The sequence below is a fragment of the Lemur catta genome, chromosome 8 (genome assembly GCF_020740605.2).
Source record: "Lemur catta isolate mLemCat1 chromosome 8, mLemCat1.pri, whole genome shotgun sequence".
Taxonomy (NCBI): Eukaryota; Metazoa; Chordata; class Mammalia; order Primates; family Lemuridae; genus Lemur; species Lemur catta.
The window spans coordinates 38525186-38545567 of record NC_059135.1 but is presented as its reverse complement, the minus strand read 5'-3'; the positions used below and the strand labels follow the sequence as shown (position 1 = coordinate 38545567).

General features: G+C 39.0%; 1 protein-coding gene across 4 annotated transcripts in view; it reads left to right on the top strand.

The window, feature by feature from the left end:
* Nucleotides 1–20382, top strand: part of MYO1B (myosin IB) — a 172487-nt gene that overhangs the window by 143752 nt on the left and 8353 nt on the right. For 2 of the 4 annotated variants that reach the window (XM_045560105.1, XM_045560106.1), the window contains exons 20-29: nt 115–264; nt 3523–3591; nt 5290–5376; nt 5656–5742; nt 7519–7605; nt 12616–12690; nt 13945–14079; nt 15871–15977; nt 18657–18789; nt 19144–19296. In XM_045560105.1, coding sequence (XP_045416061.1) covers nt 115–264; nt 3523–3591; nt 5290–5376; nt 5656–5742; nt 7519–7605; nt 12616–12690; nt 13945–14079; nt 15871–15977; nt 18657–18789; nt 19144–19296 — 1083 coding nt within the window. The remainder of the gene's footprint in view (nt 1–114; nt 265–3522; nt 3592–5289; nt 5377–5655; nt 5743–7518; nt 7606–12615; nt 12691–13944; nt 14080–15870; nt 15978–18656; nt 18790–19143; nt 19297–20382) is intronic. The other 2 variants (XM_045560107.1, XM_045560108.1) reach the window with 2 other exon arrangements.

Here is a 20382-nt window from a genome sequence, read left to right as displayed (position 1 = left end):
TTTTTTTCCCTCAATTTGGTTGACTCCAACATTGTGGCATTTTACTTCATGAAAATTCCTATGCTGTAAAGTTTTGGGGGATTATTGATAAATCCATCTATCATTTCTTATTAGCTTTTTAAATTAGAAGACTTGAGGAAGCAAAGGCTCGAGGACTTGGCCACGCTCATTCAGAAGATTTATCGGGGGTGGAAATGCCGCACACACTTCCTGCTAATGAAGAAAAGCCAGATCGTGATTGCTGCCTGGTACAGGAGATACGCGGTACGAGTCCCGGTCATTTTTAATTTGTAATAACGATGCTAATTTGCTAACATTTGTTATGTACTTACTATGTACATAATTTTTACATATTTAGTTCTCCCAACAACCTCATGAGGTGGATCAATGCTCTTATGGTTCTATTTGTAAAGATGAGAAAACTAAGGTACTGAGCTGTTAAGTAACTTGTCCCCCATGGCCACACAGTTATAAGTGGCAGAGCTGGGATTTGAATCCAAGACAATTTCAGAGCTCAAGTTTGCTACACCACATTGCCTCCCACTGATCTAAATATATATAGTGGGAAATTTGCATCTTCAATTTGGTCATCATATTGGAAGGGACAATGTCATTTAACCTTTTGACTATCTTGGGGTCCATTTTCCAGAACAGTTGACTGTTCTCCATTTATAATGACAGTATTGAAAATGGCTTTAAATCCAGAAAACGAATGCCATGTTTTAGTAGAATTCTGGTTTTGGTTAAAGGATTAGATTCTCTTTAGCCCTCAGGTATCTGGCCATATTATCTATGGGAAAAGATTCAATAATAAAGTATGTTTATTAATGTGGAATTTCTTTCTGGAATTTCCTTCATAACTCGGTGGTAGATGTTTTGTTGGAGGCATACCACAGGTTTGAGAGAAGCCTGAAGGTTTGCCTCTAGGCTAGCATGAGCTCGGTTGTGTTCTCAGGGAATGCATATTAGTGATAAGAATAGTGCTTCCAGAGCTTTTCATTCTGCGCTTTTTTTTTACTGCAGAGTGAGTTGGAATATGAATTAAATATGCACTCAAGTCTTTTTTTTTTTATCATATGCTTCCTCTTTCTTAGCCATAGAGATGTTTTGCTATAAGACAATATTTAATCAAGAATAATTTATGCTGACCTATTCTCACATAATACAGTTTAGTATTTCCAAGCTTTAGAAATTAATGAGGTACTTAAAATCATTAAGCTAAAGAAAATTGGCTTGGTCTTTCAAAGAGCATCTTTAAAATTCCTCTAGTTAAAAGAGTATAACCAGCAGTATAAGTCTTAAAGTATGAACCTGTCCAGCCACATGAATGATAGTCATTCATATGTGTTCTGTAAAGGCACAGACAGCTGTTGTCACTCAGCCTGGTGGCAGTGGATTCTCCTCTGTGCACGTAGCAGTGCTCCTTTATTCTGCTGTGGATTCATAATGCTCTGTTTTCTATTTGCCTGAGAGAGGGAAGACCAACAAATAGGAGCCCTTTTTATCATTTCTTATTTTGAGGTCATTAAGAAAATCCCCAGCCTAGGCAACATAGCAAGACCTCATCTCTACCAAAAAAAAAAAAAAAAATTAGCTGGGCCCGGTGGCGCGTCCCTATTGTCCCAAGCTACTTGGGAGGCTGAGGTGGGAGGATCGCTTGAGCCTAGGCATTGGAGGCTACAGGGAGCTATGATTGTGCCATTGCACTTCAGGCTGGGTGATAGAGTGAGACCCCATCTCTGAAAAAGAGAAAATAAAAAAGAAAAACAGTTTTAAAAATGAAAATAATAAAATAATTTTAAAAAGAATAATGAGGAGACAGGCTATAACTTCAGAAAGGATGGTGGAGGAAGACCTTCTGAGAGGGGCAATTTGATCAGAAGGTTGAGAAGGAACAGGAAATGCAAAGTATTTGTACTCCCCCTCCCAATATAGAGCTATCTGTCACCAGATGAAAAAACGTGTCCATATGTCATTAACTCACAGTGGTAGGAGTTATGAGCAGTATTAACTGGAGAATGGAAACAAATAATAGCCCAATTTTTAGAGAAGCATTAATCTCACTCTAGTGTTTTAACAGCTCTTTTAAAATTTGAACTAAATACTTCAACTAGTTAACTACATGTTACTCAAGCCAGTGATTAAACTCACTATTTTCCCTTTTCAGTTACTGATTATTTTTCCGTGTTTTGTGATACTTCATGGCTCCTACAGATGAATTTTCAAATGAGATATAGTTATTTTCAAGTGAGATATAGTTATTTTCAAGCCATTTAGGAACTTAAAAAGACAACATAGAGGTACCGAATGGATGTCAGAAGAGGTAGTCAGATATTGTAGGTGTGGCTTGTTCACACATCTGTGGAATATTACTCTGGAAGGAATCTTAGCGATTTCCCAGCTTGTCATTTGTCAGCTGAGGGAGGAAACTGAGGCCCAGAGAAGACAAGTGACTTGTGCAGGGTCCTGGGGTCCTCTGGCTTTTCTCCCTGGCATCCTCTTTTGTTCTGCTGCCCGTCTACCAGTAAATCATCCTCCGTGACCTCTGCTGTTCCAGAATCCTGGCAGGCCTCTCTGTCACCTCAGAGAGTGGGAGCTGGGCCATCTAGCACTCCCAACGTGAGAGATTCACAGCGTCACTTTAGTACCGTGAAATGCTGTGAATTTTCATCGGACATGCCCACGTTCCAGTGTATATTGCAGACTGAGTCCTGTAAGAGCTCCCTTTTCGAAGGAGAGTGTTCTGACGGCCTCCACCCTCCGAGGCAGCAGCCCTAGAGTAAGAGAGGCCTCTGGGTGTCAAGCTTGTCGAGCCCAAGCCTGGACCTCGCTGGGTTTTCTCTAACCCACCCCACCTGGAAGCAGCCCCTGCTGCACCCGAGCCAGGGCACCGTCTACACTGTTGGCTTGTGTCGCCTGCAAGTCCTTGAGGGCAGGGATGGAGTCAGATGTTTGTTATAACCCCATGGTTTTATGAAAATGTCTTATGCAGAGTAGGAACTCAATATGTTTAATACTTATTTAATTTATATCAGTTTATTTACATCTTTAGCCAATTTCTCAGCTTGAGGCAGAGTAAAAACAGCAAACCTAAAAGGAACTAGGGAGGTTAGAGGTGGGCCCAGGAAGTAGCATAGTGAGAAATGACAGCAAGAAGAAAGAACAGTCAAAAGTGGTTGCAGAACTCAGTGTGTGTTCAGTCAGTGCGCATTTACCGAGGATCTGCTGTGGGGGGGGCCTGTATTATAACAGCATAACAGGAAGAACAGATGATAATAATGCTGGGTCCTGAGCCATTTAGAAATTATTATATTCAGCATCCTCAAAGCATACCTTGGAGTAACTGTGATCATTCTGGACTGTTTGATATTTTGGTTCTTTGCATATTGGTTTCCAGAAGGTATGTGGATGGTCATAAGTCAGTTGCACTAAGTGAGCAAATAGTTTTTCTCAATCCTTGTACTGTCCACATTATAATGTGTAACTACAACGTATCCAACATTGTCCCCTTTTGTCCTACAGCAACTAAAGAGGTATCAGCAGATAAAGAGTTCTGCCTTGGTGATTCAGTCTTATATCCGGGGTTGGAAGGTGAGTTTAAAATAAGTGTGCTTTATTTATCTGGGGCTTTTGGGTTCTTCACAAAGGATGATGTCTCCAGGCTCGCCCTGCAGGGGAGGGCTCCTCCGTCTCCTGCCTCCCCTGGAAACAGTCAGATGGAAAGAGTAAATATTATGAGCCAAGTGGGGACCCTGGTGACCATGTCTTGGCTGCTTCCTTGCAACCAGCTTTCTTTTTAAGAGCTTTGTTCTCTAAGCAGGAAGTCCTTGAAATAACACTGTACGTGATTTCAGTATCCCCTTGCCCCGTGTTTGCAAGAGAAGCTGTAGTCCAGAAGGCTGTCCCACGGCCCTTGCTTCACACCTGCAAGTCCTTGCAGACTGACAGCACTTCAGCACCCCCAGCCAGTGACTTCCATAACTTCCCGGTGACCATCCTGTGGGCTGCCCCATAATGACTGAAAGATCTGAGTTCTGGCCAGGTCTAATGGGGGGAGGCTGGGGAAGCGGTCACAGCAGGGGACCTGGTTTCAGGTCCTTCCTGCCAAGGCTTGGTTTGGGGCTCAGTGAACTATGGCCCACAGTCCCAATCTAGCCTTGCTGCCTGTTTTCATACAGCCTGCAAGCTAAGCATGGTTTTTATATTTTTAAACTATTGTTTAAAAAAAAAAGCAAAAGAAGAGTTCTTGATGTGAAAATTACATGAAATACAGATTTCAGTGTACATAAAGTTTTATCTGAAGACAACCACCTTCATTTATTCCATAGGTTGTCTGGCTATTCTAGCGCTGCAGTGGCAAAGTCAGGCAGTTGTAGAGACTGACTGCTTAACCTACAAAGCCAAAAGTATTTACCTTCTGGCACGTTATGGAAAAGGTTTCCTGACCCTTGCTCTAGGTCAAAGGTACTTCAGGGCCTGTTCTGACCACTTTGCCATTAGGAGATTTTGTGCAGTGGCCTGGATGCAGAAGGCATACTTCAAGGTAGTGGCCGGGCCTGCAGCCCCTTCGGAGGGTCGAGGGTGGGCCGGGTGTCCAGTGGCATTGGCTGACCTTTGCCTGGGCCCTGGACAACCCAAGGGCTCGGAAGTTGTCCCACAGCAGATGCCAAAACACAAGTCCAGGCATGTAGAGTACGTGAAACTGCTGCCTGCGGGTTCTTGCCTGACCTGACTGGGCCTGCACCCTGGTCCCAGTGTACAGGACTTCAGAGGCAGGAACCAAAGTCCGCTACCAAACCAGGTGTCCTCTCGGCCCCCATAAAATCGGTTTCCAGTAACTACTGGAAAGGAGCCACTGGTTTTAGATCAGTTAAATCATTTTGTTTTAGCAAATGTTTACAAATCTCTTTTACTTAAAAAGGACAGCTACAGTTACATTCCAGACCATAATAATAGAAGAGATGCAGTGGACTTTGGAGGATCACTGGAAATCCTCCGTCCACATTCTGAGAACTGTTCCCTCCTGTTGGTGTGCACCAGCTGGCGTTGCTGTGGTCAGATTTTTCCTGTTGCCTATCAGGGCACGGGAGGCTGCTGTCCCAGTCTGGAGTGGGACCTACACTGTCATGCTTGACCACCTTGTCAGAGCAAGTTTTGAGCTGGGCACCTTCATCTTCCCCTTAAAGTGGAGCATAGTGTTGGGACTGCCACCTGTCAGGTCTTTTTTTCAAGTCACTATGAATTCCACTTTCTTTAACATACTCTGTTTTGGGTGATTCTGTGCCTTAGGCTCGAAAAATCCTGCGGGAACTGAAGCATCAAAAGCGGTGTCAGGAAGCAGTCACGACCATCGCAGCCTACTGGCACGGGACCCAGGTAAGCCAGACCCCCGAGGACAGTGGTGGGTCGGGAGTGACATCGCGTACAACCGCGGAGCCTCGGCTTCAGGGGCAGAAAATGTTTCACTGGCTTAAGCTACTGAGCACGCGTCTGCCTCCTGCTCTTTCCAACGTTTTGGTGTGGGGTGGTGGCACACACTTTTGCATTTACCATTTGGCGGTGACCGGTGTCTTTCTTTTTCTTGCTCCATTGGGAACCAGCAGTAACCTTTCCTGCCTTAAACTCTTCTGTAACTCCTTTTCACATGCATCACAGGCGCGAAGGGAACTGAGACGGCTGAAGGAGGAGGCTAGGAATAAACATGCTATTGCAGTTATTTGGGCTTACTGGCTTGGATCTAAGGTACTTGATGCACACATCCCAACACTCCATCTTGGAATTCTGCCGTAATCCATCTTTATCTCTAGCATATCAGGGGGTGAATGACTACAGTGAATAGTGGCTCACACTGGTGCATGTCCTAGCAGCCAGACTGAATAAACCTGGAGATGTTAGTATCAGTAGTGTGCCTAGGGAGCTTAGGCATGTGTAGGCCAAAAAAACTAATTGCTTACTAATCAGGCACTAGTATAGTTGCTCTTTTTTTAAAATTCTTAAGTAATATGCATGTTTAGTTTCTCCCCCACCCCATATATGCTAGCAGTCATTTAGGGATACTGGGGAGAGGGCATGTTGGGAATATTAAGGTGTGGGCTTGAATCAGTTCTCTGCAATGTTTTGACAATGCAAATGCCTTTAACACATGCCTTAAAAAAATTAATCCATTAATGAAATTGTTTTTTTGCCTCACTATGGCAGCTATTGATTATTATAAGCAAAATATTACATGTGCAAAGAATTATCATCTGTGATTTAACAGAAAACCATGTTCATGCAAAGCTAGCTATAATTGCCCCTGAAGAATTGCAGGAATTTCAGCATCAGCTGTTTGTTTTCAGAAACAAAGGCCTCCTGAAATACTCTCACTAATCCCCAGGCATAGCCGTGGGCTCTGTGAACATTTCACATACCCCAAGGGACAAGATTTTTAGATGTTTTCGTTACTTAGAAAATCAAAGGTCATCTTTGCTAAAAATGTGTATTCCAGTTAGAAACACAAATATCAACAGAGTCCTGTGTTTTTAAGTGTACCTTGTCAACATTGTAAGCCTATGTTATGAGAAAAAAATGAGAAAAGTCAATATTTGCCTGCATAAAGAGCTTAATTTGCCAAAAATTGACCAAAGTTGTTCATTTGTGTTTTCCCTGAAAGTCTGCGAAGCACAAACTAGTTCCTTTAGTCAACCGAGGGGAAAGTCCTCCCAGAGGCGCAAGGACTCTGAGACAGTTATTGCTGGGATTTCTCCAATGAGTGATCTCATTTCCCACTCGCAGCACTATAATATATTGAAAAATTAATGCCTATTTCTGTCTTTTAAAATAGCATGCCTAAGATTAATTTTTCCCTGAGAGTAATTTTTTTAAACCTGTAAGTTGTGTTTTACTTTTTGTCTTGCTTCAATCTTCAGTATATTATTTCCCTGTTTGGGGCCTTAGCTAAAATTGGGATTTTTATACATGGTTACTTCCCATTTTTTAACTGGAAAGAATTTTTGAATTTTGTTAGTTTTGGTTTTTGTTTACACTTCAGAAAAACAACCTTATTACTTCCAGTGTTCTAAATGGTTGTTCACAACAGTTGTCTTTTCATCCGTCCAAATGAATGAACTCAGACAGGAGTGCATAGCTTCTTAAGCCCCACGTGCTGTCAACGAAGGGAGGCCTAGTGGAATTATTAGTCCTGCCCCTCAGAGTTCCAAGTCTGATAGGGAGGGAGGGAGAAGGTGTGGAGAAGGGAGCAAAGAGGGAGAGAGAACGGGGGAGAAGAAAGGAAAAGAATGGAAGCAAAGGGGCAGGAGGTGATTACCCTGGGTACACCGCACAGATTGCCCTCCTCTGGAACAGAACCTCAATGCACTGAAAATACAAGCACTGCACCAGCTGACACTGTTCTTGGGTATAAATGATTATGCATTGTTCCTCTGTCATTCTGGAATCCTTATTCGTAAATTGGCTCTTCTGTTTGGTGTGCTGTCTGCATTGGGCTGTCTCTTTTATTTACTATCTAAAACATTCTAGGCTCGAAGGGAATTGAAACGCTTGAAGGAGGAGGCTAGGCGTAAGCATGCAGTTGCTGTCATTTGGGCTTACTGGCTTGGACTGAAGGTACTTCCTCAACCACTTCTTTCTGTCCAGGGTGAAATCCATAAAGCCTAGCACTTACTAACCCCGAGAAAACTATTGATTATGCTTGCTGATGGTCTGCACACGTAGAATGTCATCTTGCCTAATTTTGTTTCTTTTTGAGAAGAAACCTGTGCGCTAATATTTTTTCTGATGTTATTGTGGTTTCTGTTTCTTTAAATAATAGGTGTAAAGTAATAACAATATGATGTTGTCCGACTTTTATTTTATGTTATCTTTATGAGTATAAAGTTGTTTTTTTCCTAATCCGTGAGACAGTGACAATAGTTGAGCCAGAAGCTGACCTGCACCCACAGTGGCCAGCCTGGGGTTGCCAGGCTTTTGTTTTCCTTTATCTGCCTGTTCAGCTTCAGTAATGGCTGGCTGGACTGGAGCTTTCTTCAAAGCAACATGATTCTAATTGTTCAGCGTAAAAACCAAAGGAGTTTGCATTAGTGAACTTATGGATTATAATGAATGAGACCATAGTCAGAGATCAGTGGATCATTCAGGTTAAAGAGAACTTTAAATTCAAATGCCTTGTGATTAAGACAGGGCGTATTTTTCAAAGTGGTGTTTACGAGTAGGATACACTTATGTGAGCAGTAGTACATATAAGTAAATATGACTCTGAGCTCTGGAAACCTTTAGAATAAGACTCTGAGCTCTGAAAAATCTTCAGACAATATAAAGATTTGATCTTTCTGAAATATTCAATAACTAATCATCATAAGGAGCCATCCCTATTGCCTTTTGGGGATAATTAGGTCCCTTTTTGACACTATTCCTGATTATTATTTTTGTTTTTAATCCTATGACATTTAATCTCATTCTAAATATTTGAACATTATGTGAGAAATCATTGACTCTGAATCTGAACAACTATTAGAGATATCCCTGAATTCTGCTTTGAACAATCTGCATTTTTTCCTGTAAGTTGAGCCTATAAACTTTTAGTAAATTATCCTTTTTGATTGTACTGAGTATTCATCAAGTAATATTTGAAATAATTAAGAAGTAACTTAAATATGAATTTAACAGATGTTCTAGCTGAAGAATTCTTAACAAATTCTGTAACTGTTTTTTTAAAAGCCAAACAAAACTAAACATTTTCCCATTTTATTCATATCTTCTAATTTACATTCTGATTTTCATAAAAGAAAGCAAAAAACAACATTGAGTCAGGATTTTTACTCTCTATAATGATTTCCATCAGTAATATGTTTATCGACAGTTTTCTGGGTTTAACTGCATATTATTTCAAAATGTTTTTACATTAGGGACGTGCACTAGCAACCTACAAAGCAAATTTAGTTTGTAGGTAAATGTTATTTTAGCAGAAGTTAATTGGGCTTACTCTATACATAACTTTTTCCCCCAGTTTCCAAGAAAACAGCATTATTTGAATATGTTGCCATTATTATTGTTATGAAATAAGATTCAACTCATTTGAACTCCAAAAATACAATAGTTTTATACTTGTTTTTCCCAAAAGAGAATTATGAGAATTATGTTATTATGAGTGATAGTTTTGCCCTTTGAAATGATTACAAAGTGCAGCGGACCCTTTAGAACTCCTGGTGCCCAAGGGCACCATCGTATATGTCAGCATATTGTCACTGGGCTGGGCTCCTACTCTGTATAGTTGTATTCGGGGAAAAAACGACCTGTCCTGTGGTGTATCAAAAAATATGTAGCTATGAGCGCAGTGATACTGAGGCTCGACTAAATACAGTTAGGGCTTTGAGTTTACTTTTGAGGACTTGGTCTCATGTAACTGCACTTTAACTTGTCTGCTATTATGCTATTATAATTTCAGGAGCCAATTAATAGGTAACATTTTTCTTCTTGTCCTTTCTAACTTTATAAGTTTGAGATTCAAAGTGTTTGTGAATCTAACAACTTTGTGGCTAGAAGAGAAATGATAAACTGTAACCAGCATTTGAATACAGGCATACGTCAGAGGTATTGCAGGTTCAGTTCCAGACCACTGCAGTAAAGCAAATATCGCAGTAAAGTGAGTCACGCAAATTTTTTGGTTTCCCAGTGCGTATGAAAGTTATGTTTATGCTATACTATAGTCTATTAAGTGTGCAGTAGCTTTATATCTAAAAGGCCAATGTATATACCTTAATGAAAAAATATTTTATTGCTAAAAAGTATGCTAGTGATCATCTGAGTCTTGAGTGATCGTAATCTTTTTGCTGATGAGGGTCTTGCCTCTATGTTGATTTTTGCTGACTGATCAAGGGTGGTGGTTGCTGAAAGTTGAGGTGGCTGTGGTGATTTCTTAAAATAAGACAATGAGGTTTGCCACATTGATTGACACTTCCTTTCACTAAAGATTTCTCTGTAGCATGTGATGCTGTTTGACAGCATTTTACCCACAGAACTTTTTTCAAAATTAAAGTCAATCCTCTCAAACCCTGCTCCTGCATTATCTACTAACTTTATGGAATATTCTAAATCCTTTGTTGTCATTTCAACAATGTTCACAACGTCTTCACCAGGAGTAGAAACCACTTTGCTCATCCATACGAAGTAGCTCCTCATCCATTCAAGTTTTGTCATGAGATTGCAGCAATTCAGTCACATCTTTAGGCTCCACTTCTATTCCAGTTCTCTTGTTATTTCTACCACATCTGCAGTTACTGAAGTCTTGAGCCCCTCAAAGTCATCCTGAGGGTTGGAATCAACCTCTTCCAAACTCCTATTCATGTTGCCAGTTTGACCTCCTTCCATGAATCACTTATGTTCTTAATGGCATCTAGAATGGTGAATCCTTTCCAGAAAGTTTTCAATTTACTTTGCCCAGATCCATCAGAGGAATCACTGTCTATGGCAGCTACAGCCTTACAAAATGTATTTCTTAAATAATAAGACTTCAAAGTCAAAATTACTCCTTGATCCATGGGCTGTAAAATAGATGTTGTGTTAGCAGGCCTGAAAACAATTATTAAGCTTCTTGTACATCTCTGTCAGAGCTGTTGGGTGATTGGGTTGCATTGTCAAGGAGCAGTAACATTTTGAACAAAATCTTTTTTTATGAGCAGTAGGTCTTAACAGTAGGCTAAAAATAGTAAATCATGCTGTAAACAGATATGTTGTCATCCAGGCTTTGTTCCCTTTACAGAGGTCCAGGCAGAGTAGACTTAGCATAATTCTTAAAGGCCTTAGGATTTTCAGAATGGTAAATGAGCATTGGCCTCAACTTAACAGTTATCAGTGGCATTAGCCCCTAACAGTGGAGTCAGCCTGCCCTTTGAAGCTTTGAAGCTAGGTGTTGACTTCTCCTCTCTAGCTATTAAAGTCCAAGAGGCCATTGTCTTCCCATAGAAGGCTGTTTCATCTACATTGAAAATCTGTTGTTTAATGTAGCTACCTTCATCACTGATCTTAGCTGGATCTTCTGGATAACTTGCTGTAGCCTCTACATTACTTGCTGCTTTACCTTGCAGTTTTATGTTATGGGGGACGGCTTCTTTCCTTAAACCTCACGAACCAACCTGTGCTAGCTTTAAACTTTTCTTCTGCAGCTTTCCTCACCTCTCTCAGCCTTCATAGAATTGAAAAGAGTTAGGGCCTTGCTCTGGATTAGGCTTTGGCTTCAGGGAATATTGTGGCTGGTTTGATCTTCTGTCCAGACCACTCAAACTTTCTCCATATCAGCAATAAGGCTGTTTCACTTTGTTATCATTCATGTGTTCACTGTAGTAGCACCTGGAGTTTCCTTCAAGAACTTTTCCTTTGCATTCCAACTTGGCTAACTGTTTGACGCAAGAGGCCTAGCATTTGGCCTGTCCGGCTTTTGTCATGCCTTCCACACGAAGCTGAATCATTTCTAGCTTTTGATTTAAAGTGAAAGACGTGCAACTCTTCTTTTCACTTAAACCCTAAGAGGTCATTATAGGATTATTAACTGGCCTAATTTTAATGTTGTTGTGTCTCAGGGAATAGGGAGGCCCAAGGGAGGGAGAGAAGAGCTGGTCAGTGGAGCAGTCAGAACCCAACTATTAAGTTCTTAGCTTAAAAATATGCATATAAAACATTTATGTACAAACCGAATTTAAGTAATAGGTTGTTACCTTTCAACCCCTAATGTAGAAATATTTTGAACATATGCAGTTAAACCCAGAAAATTGGAGATAAAGGAAAAGATATATAATGTCTGAATTATTCAAATAGGCTAATATTTTGCTAAATTCTGACTTTCCCGTTTATAGTGGGATGGTGATAAATGTTTAAAATATTTTTCCTTCAATTTCAGAATGTTACTGTATCTTTTATTCAGCAAATACTTCATTTAATTACTGCTGTTGGTTAAACATTATTAGCATATGAAGTAAATATGACAATGTAGCAAGGAAAAAGTATGTGAAGTAAAACTATATATGATGTTTTAAGTTCTGTGATAGCATTAAGTATAAAGTTTAGTGGGAATAGAGTTAAGAGAGAAAATTAATGCAATCAAATGGAAGATAATGGTAGTTTAAAAGCTTCTTTTAAAATTCTTATTCATAGCCACATTCAGTTCTCAATGTGTGGTGCTAAAGTCCTGTCTTCATATGCAAGACTTTTGGAAACCACAGTACAGTTCTTCAGACTTTTTTTTTTTTTTTTTGCTTTTAAAAAGCAATCTGAAGGGAAAATTACCTTATATAATATTTTCTGAAATGTATTTTAATTTGTGATGAGTTTGCAGCTGTGCCTTTAAAATGTTTCTAGTCAAATCATCAAGTTCTTCGAAAACCACTAAGAGGATTTAAAACATCAATTCATTATGGTATTTGCATTTTACGTTTCTCAATTTCTTTCTCTCTGACTTAAGAGCCACTGTGTGAATGTGCTTCCATTATATTATTAAACCTTGAAAGAACACTTGTAAATTTACTTGTCCTACACATTTTCATTGTCATTTTTGAGAGAGATGTATCATTATGGACACGCGCCAGCCATGTGTTAACCACTATAATCTGCCTCTTCTTTCTAAAGGTACGTAGGGAGTACAGAAAATTCTTCAGAGCCAATGCCGGAAAGAAAATCTATGAGTTTACACTTCAGAGAATTGTAAGTGAACACTTTCTGTATATGATTAATTAGCATTGTTAAATTACTTAATAGCATCACCTCAATAAAATGTGCCTTTCTTTAATTGACAAAAGTGACTTTTTTGGATAATGATTAAATCATAACCGTGATGCTGAGAGTTAGTAATCTTTTTTTATCCTCTCCCAACAAATTCAGGTAGAATTATGTCAGAAAGAGTTGTTACTGGCCCATACATGATCAATAAAATGTTTTCCTTGTTTGACAGAGAGAGAACTTCGGGGAAAATGAACCCAAGTAAACCAAGGTCTTGCCCTATTAAACTTGCAGCCATGAGCATTGGCAGGGCAAGGCTGGCAACCAAGTTAGTGGGTAGAGGGTGAAAGAGAGAAAGGCTATGCAACTCTACCAGCATGGATTTGGAGTTCTCTGTCTTCCAGAGAAGTATGTATGGTGGTGAACAGACTGCAAACTCTGCACCCAGCCTACACTGCCGCTTATAGATTTGTGACTTGAGCAAGTTACCTAACTTCTGTGAGCCTCATTTTTCATCCCTAAAATGGGAACAATAATAGCACTATCCTCATAGAGCTGATTGGTGTGAGGATTAAAATAGAGTGATGATATAAAGCTCTTTCATTGCCTGGCACACATTAAGTACTCTAGAGCAACCCTTTCCGATAGAACTTTCTGCAGTGATAAAAATGTCCTGTAACAATAGAGCAGTCACTAGCTCATGTGGTTATTGAGTACTTGAAATGTAACCAGTTTGACTGGATTTTTTATTTTATTTAATTTTATTTACTTAAAATTTAAATATAAATAGGCCATGTGACTTGTGGCTACCTTTTGGACAATACAGCTCTATAGTATTAGCTGGTATTAAGTATTAATGTTAATATGAGTGTTAGTGTTCTTCTTTTAACCATTTGGTGGAGCTCATATTTCCCCAACCAGTATGAAAGAGTGGAATAGAGACTTCCTAGATGAGTTACAAAGTTTTATGGACTTAGCCTGGCATGGTGGCTCATGCCTGCAAACCTAATACTGTGGGAGGCCAAGGCAGGAGGATCACTTGAGGCCAGGAGTTAAAGACCAGCCTGGGCAACATAGCCAGACCCTGTTGCTACAGAAAAAAAAAAAAAGAAAGAAAGTAAGTTTTATGGAGTAAAACCTGATAAATTCCACTAAAGATTGATCATGGTATATGTAAAGCAATGTCTTTTCTGGTATATTTTCCTCATTTTCTTGTATTTTCTGTCAAACCCAATACAGGTGCAAAAATACTTCTTAGAAATGAAAAAGAAGATGCCTTCCTTATCTCCAATAGACAAGAACTGGCCATCAAGACCTTATCTATTCTTGGATTCTACTCACAAGGAGCTAAAAAGGATTTTCCACTTGTGGAGGGTAAAAAAAAAAAAATGTCATATTATATGTTTTTCCAGAGACTTCTTATCATATATTTTGAGTGTTTGAGAACTCTTATGTAAAATCAAATTTTGAACATATTCTTGCTTTGCCTTGAAGAGAATTACTTGAGAACTCTGGTAAGTTTGAGCCATGCACCATACTTGACTTTCTGTGAGAAGTCCCGCGTCAGCCGTGCGGCTTTCTCCACCTGGTTGGAAAAGAAAGCACACGCCCGCTTTGCCTTTCCATTCTGCTTCCCGTGGCTTTCAAGTAGTTCAGTTTTTGTTTGTTTGTTCTTCTCTTTATCAGAAGGAATACTATAGGAACACCTTCAAGAGACATAAAGAAATTCTACCGATCGTTAGAGTTTACTTTATGAGATTTATGGAACATGTACTCATTAGAAATACATGTGAACACTCACACACTTTGATGGAGTGGGAAAAAGGCCTTAAAGTCCCTAAAAGACATTAAAACTTCTTCTACCTGAAGTAAAGGGAAGCTGACAATCTGTTTTATGCTGCTTTTATTTTAGCTCTCTTTATTTTACAGGAGAACACTGCCCAGCCTGGGACACGTGGGGCATTTGTAGAGATGGTGACTGTATTTCAATAACTTAGTCAGTTGATATGTGAAATGCTAAATATATATGGTTATCAGATGTAATAAAACCATTAGATGGAAGGGCTGGTATTTAGTAAATGAATGATCAGTGGATACATCTTCTAGGAAGCTCTTTCCTGCCCAGGAGTGTAGGCTTGTTGTCTGTGTATCTGAACCACATATGTGTGGAGTGACGTTATCGCTAATTAGTGCGATGAGTGATACCAGCACAACATATGGAACTGGATTCTGGGTTTTGTCCCGTAACCGTGAGCCAGTCTGGCCAGATTCACCAGCCTCTCTATTGTTTGTCTCCCCTTTTGAGTCTGACACAGAAACTGTTTTCAGAAATAAATCTGGGGTGCTGCCTCTGCCCTCCCTGGCTCCACAGTCTCCCCCGTATCTCCCTTGGATTGGGGGTGGGAGGTGAGAGGGCTGTTTACTCCTGGAGCAGCCCCTCTGTGGGAAGGGTCGGCGGCAATGCTAACCTTTCTCCATGCAGTTATTTCGGTGATGCTCGGCCCCACCTGTAACTGAATGTCTTGGAACGCTTATCTGTTAATAAAAAACCTGGCCCTGCTCCTCTGGCCATCCCTGTCTCCTCTCTTTGCAGCCTCAGAATCACAACAAAGTGGGATTTCTAAGATTTCTTGTCCACATTGCAAAATGTTAGTGGAGGGGGTAGATTTGGAGCGGTGGCTTTCAAACTATAGGTCACAGCATATTTGTGAGTCATGAAATCAATTTAGAAGATCACTACCAGTGTTTATAAAGGAAATAGAATAGAAAACAGCAGCACCCACGACATGTAGAGAGGATAGGTATTGTTTTGAGAAGCTTTTATATAAATTGTCTGTATGTGTGTGTGGAAACGTGTGCACTGGATTGTGATGCACAGTGACTTTTACTGTGAGTCTCTCTAGAAGAGTGACAGCCTCAGGACTAGGCGATCTGCAGGGACGGACATCAGCATCCCAAATTCTGCCATGCAAATAATAGTCTTCATGACATTTTCCAAGACGAACTTTTTAAAACCAACAAAGGAAGAAAGTTTTTGGCCTTTTAAGTGAATATTTTGTGCACCTTCAGTCTTATCCTTGTTGCTGTTAAATTGGCTTAGCATATTTAACAATGAGTAATGATTTATTTTTATAAGTAATGCTTTGTTCTTCTCATGTCACACAGTGTAAAAAATACAGGGACCAATTCACAGACCAGCAGAAACTTATTTATGAAGAGAAACTAGAAGCCAGTGAACTCTTCAAAGACAAGAAGGCTTTATACCCATCCAGGTATTATGTCTTTGCTTTACCCCTCAAAGTCAGAAATTTACAAGTTTCTTGAATATATTTGTAGGTCTTTTCTAGTGGAGTTTGATTTCAGTCTTAAATGAGTGATTTTGTGAATCATTTTATCATATGATTAGCTGGATATGAATACACGTAACACATTCGAGCAGTGGCTTCCTTAGTGTACTGTAATGAAATGAGGTTACGGTTGTTGGTTTTACTTCATTGGCATTAGCTTGAACACTTTATTAAATAAATAGAAGTCATTTAAAATAAAAATTGTATAGGCTATTAAGATACATTTGCATTGTAAATTCCTGTTAGTTTTTCATAGTTTTCGAAGACGAGCCAAATTTCTGTGGGTGATATACTCTAATTACCATTCTAGTCTACCTGTCTTAACAAGTCAGGTGAGAAGTTCGTTTGTAAGGTCAATGAAAGAGTGAGCCAGTGGAGTAGCTTTCGAGTGTTGCTTAAGCCCTGGTCCGCAGTGCCCTTTGGTCTGCCCACTCACTGGACGTGGCTTCAGGGGCCTGTGCAGCAAGTTCATTTCCTTTATTGTGAACACCACGTACTCAGAACAAGAAGGAACACCAGTCACAAGTTTAACAAGGGAAGTCCTTGGTAAAGACTACTTATCTGAGTATTCTTACATCTCCTACATTCATTGTGTCCCCACAGAATTTCTATTCCTTTTCATGCAATATTTATAAATTTTTATTTTTTTAATTTATTTATTTTTTATTTTATTATAAAAAGTAGATTGTACAATTTCAAGCCAAATCTATGACAACTTTTAGCTTCTCCCAAAGAATGGCCTAGAAACAACAATGTCTTATATGCTAAGTATATTCACATTTATTACATATATTATATTTATATTCTCTGTATCTCCATACACATTTGAAAGAGCCTCCTTTTAAAGGTTTAAATGAACATAAGTTGCCAGACTCATTGGGTTTAAGTACTTTAAATTGCACAGGTTCCTGGGTTGGCTGATTTGACTGCTTGAGGTGATATATATATTCCCTTAAGGCAAACACAGTAGCTAAGTCTAAAGTTGTCCAAAGTGCCTATTACATAAAGCACATTCAAACAAGAAAATTGTCTATATGCTTGCTTCAGCACCTAATTTTATTGAACTTTTTCTTTATACATTTTAAAATTAGAAAGTAACCTTCTTAATGAACATTCCCTGCACATGACTCTTCAGAAACTGCAGGCTGGAAAATACATTTTTGAAGAAACAAATTAAAAGGCTGTTAGCAATTTTTATTATTTAAAATACATTTGAATATGAATTTTTAAAAGTTAACTTCAGGCCAAGTCCTTTTTGGGTAGTTTTATCAGTTTTCAGGGATGGTGTCCACACTTACCCCACAGCAGTGAGGGAGGTGGAATAATTTACCCTCCCACCACTCTGGGAAGTGGCAGCTCTTATGGGAGTCAGTCGGCCTTTTACATCCTGGGAGCTGTGAAACATTAACCACCTACGTGGATTTTTCTTCCCTAATCCTCCACCCACAACACAAGCATTTAAAGTCATATTTGCAAATTGCCAGATCTTTATAGCTCAAAATAAAGCTTGTAGATGGCTTGAAGCAGCAGTTTTTTCTTGGTGTCTTTAATGCTGTCCTAAGAGAGTCCCCCCACGAGTATTTAGGGAAATCAGCATCTTAATGATAAGGGCACAGTTAGGCCTCTTGCGAGAGAATTTGTTGGGGAAAGAAAACCTGCTCTGATTCTGAATGTTGGCTGCAGTTACTTCTGTCCCTTTAGAGACATACGTTGGAGGAGAGGCTTGATTCGCTTCTGGTATACAGATGATCCTTGACTTCTAATGGGGTTATACCCTGGTAAATTCATCGAAGTTGAAAATACCATAAATTGAAAATGCATTTGATACACCTAACCTACCCCGCCGACCTTTAACATGCTCAGAACACTTACATTAGCCTACAGTTGGGCAAAATCATCCAACACAATGAAGTATGGAATATCTCATGTAGTTTATTGAATACAGAAAGTTAAAAACATTGGGGTTGTATGGACACCATTGTAAAGTTGAAAATCATAAGTTGACCCGTGGTAGGTTGGCAACCAGCTGTATTGCCTATTTAGAACCAGGATTACATGGTAATATTAAGCGCTCTTTAGTTTTCTTCCAAAGTGATTGCCCTGAATCCATTCTTTCCCAGAAAGCCTACTGATTTTCTTATTCTCAGCAAGAAAATGAAATTTTTCTTTGGAGCAGGTGATGGTAATGATTTCAGCTCTTTTTTCATTGCCACATATTGTTTGAAGGCGTTAGTAAATCCTTTGTGGGCAGCTGTTAGCTTTATATTAAGAGATTAGAAGAAATTGCCTTTTCTTTCATATGAGGCTATGCATTTGAGTCTTAGCTTTTGTTGTGAGCGATTTCTGATTGTTCCATGTGATAAGATCGTCATCAAAGTCTTACCTACCAAATGCCGTGATCACATCAACAATATATTTAAAATAGGTTTATAGTTTCTTTTCTAACTTATATTTAGAATAGGTAAAAATGTAATATATAAAATAAATTGAAATAACTTTTTATGAAGTTATCAGCTACTCCTTAGAATCGGCTGACCTGTTTCCCTTTCCCAGTAGTACTTGCATTTGAAATGGTTTCTAACCTGCAGAAATTCTTTCCTTTAGTGTCGGGCAGCCATTCCAAGGGGCTTACCTGGAAATCAACAAGAACCCCAAGTATAAGAAACTCAAAGATGCCATTGAAGAAAAGATCATCATTGCTGAAGTCGTGAACAAAATTAACCGTGCTAATGGGAAGGTAAAAATGCTAACCTTGAAGACTGTTAAGAAGTATTTGTTGGTTGGGACAGTAATCCTTAGTTTTCTGAATCTTAAAATTTGCAATTCATGTTCTTGGTAGAGATAACTGTGAGGGGGGGCTATTTCCCCTTACCTTTAAGCTTAGGTAGGATTTTGCATGTTTTCTGAAATTTTTATGAAGTAAAATGTATTATCTATGTTTTTTTAGTGTGTTCTTGGTTAACATAGGTATGCTTGTTGAAAGATATTAGAATAAAATATGCATTTCTGGAAATAAATAATGCTTTAAATTCATGGATCATTTTTGGATATTTTTGATCATTGTTTTACATCCTTCTTTGCTTTGCTTTAGAGTACATCCCGGATTTTCCTCTTAACAAATAATAATCTCCTTCTTGCTGATCAAAAGTCTGGACAAATCAAGTCCGAGGTTCCCTTGGTGGATGTGACCAAGGTGTCAATGAGCTCACAAAATGATGGCTTCTTCGCTGTGCACCTCAAAGAGGTAAAGTTTCAACTAGTGACTTGACTGAAAGATTTCTGCATTTGTCCAACCCCTTGGGCATTGGTTTAAAAATTTCCACATCTGATTAATCCTATTGCCTGAAGTCTATATATCCTCCTTGCTGATTTACAAATTTTGGCTATATTCACCCCTATGTAAGATCTCAGGCTTGGTTTTTCAATAGTTGGAATTAAATGTAATCACTTTTGTTGACTTGTTCACTTGGCTTTTTGAGACTAATACATAGAAATATTAAGATGTTTCAAATTATGTTTCCTCCTGTTGTTTCTTCTTTGTGTCAACTTAGTAAATGTCTTCTTGTTCATCTTTAATTTGGGGGTTTGTACTAAAGGATACAACCACAATAAAATAACAGCCTAATAATTTTGACCTAAAGATTTTTTGATGTTCGTTGCCTTTAGCTTAACTAGGACCTTCTGACTTGAATGAAGTGATTAAGTGTAGGCTCTGGAATTGGTCTCACTAACTTTATAATGACATTGGCCAAGTCATTTAACTTTTGTGTGCATATCTTTAAAATGGGGATAATAATAGTACCTACTTCGTAGCATCGTCATAGGATTAAGTAAGATACTATATGGACACTGCCTGTCACATAACACTTAGTCACTGAATAAACAAATGTTAGGAAATATTAATCATATTTAGGCATATGTGTCTAGCTAATAGTGCCACTTTCTGGCTGACTCTAAACTTAGAAAAATCTTAAAAACTTACCTCAGTCTGTTTTCCCCACTGTGGATCTTACCTTAAAGGGGGCATATCAAATCCTAGAATAGTAATTCTCAACCTCACTATGTTAAAATTACACATTTTAACAGCTTGGGAATGTTAAAAATGCTGATGCCCAGGCCATGTTTTTAGTACAGTCAAATCAGAATTTCTCAGAATGGGGCAAAAGAGTCAGATTTTTTTGCAGACTCCTCCAAGTGACTCCCTTGTGTAGCTAAGGTTTAGAGCCTCTGCCCTAGGATATTTGGTGGAAGTGTTGTTGTTATTTTTTATTTTTTATTTTTTATTTTTTATTTTTTTAACCAAACCACTGAGGAGTTTTTCAACCGTCTC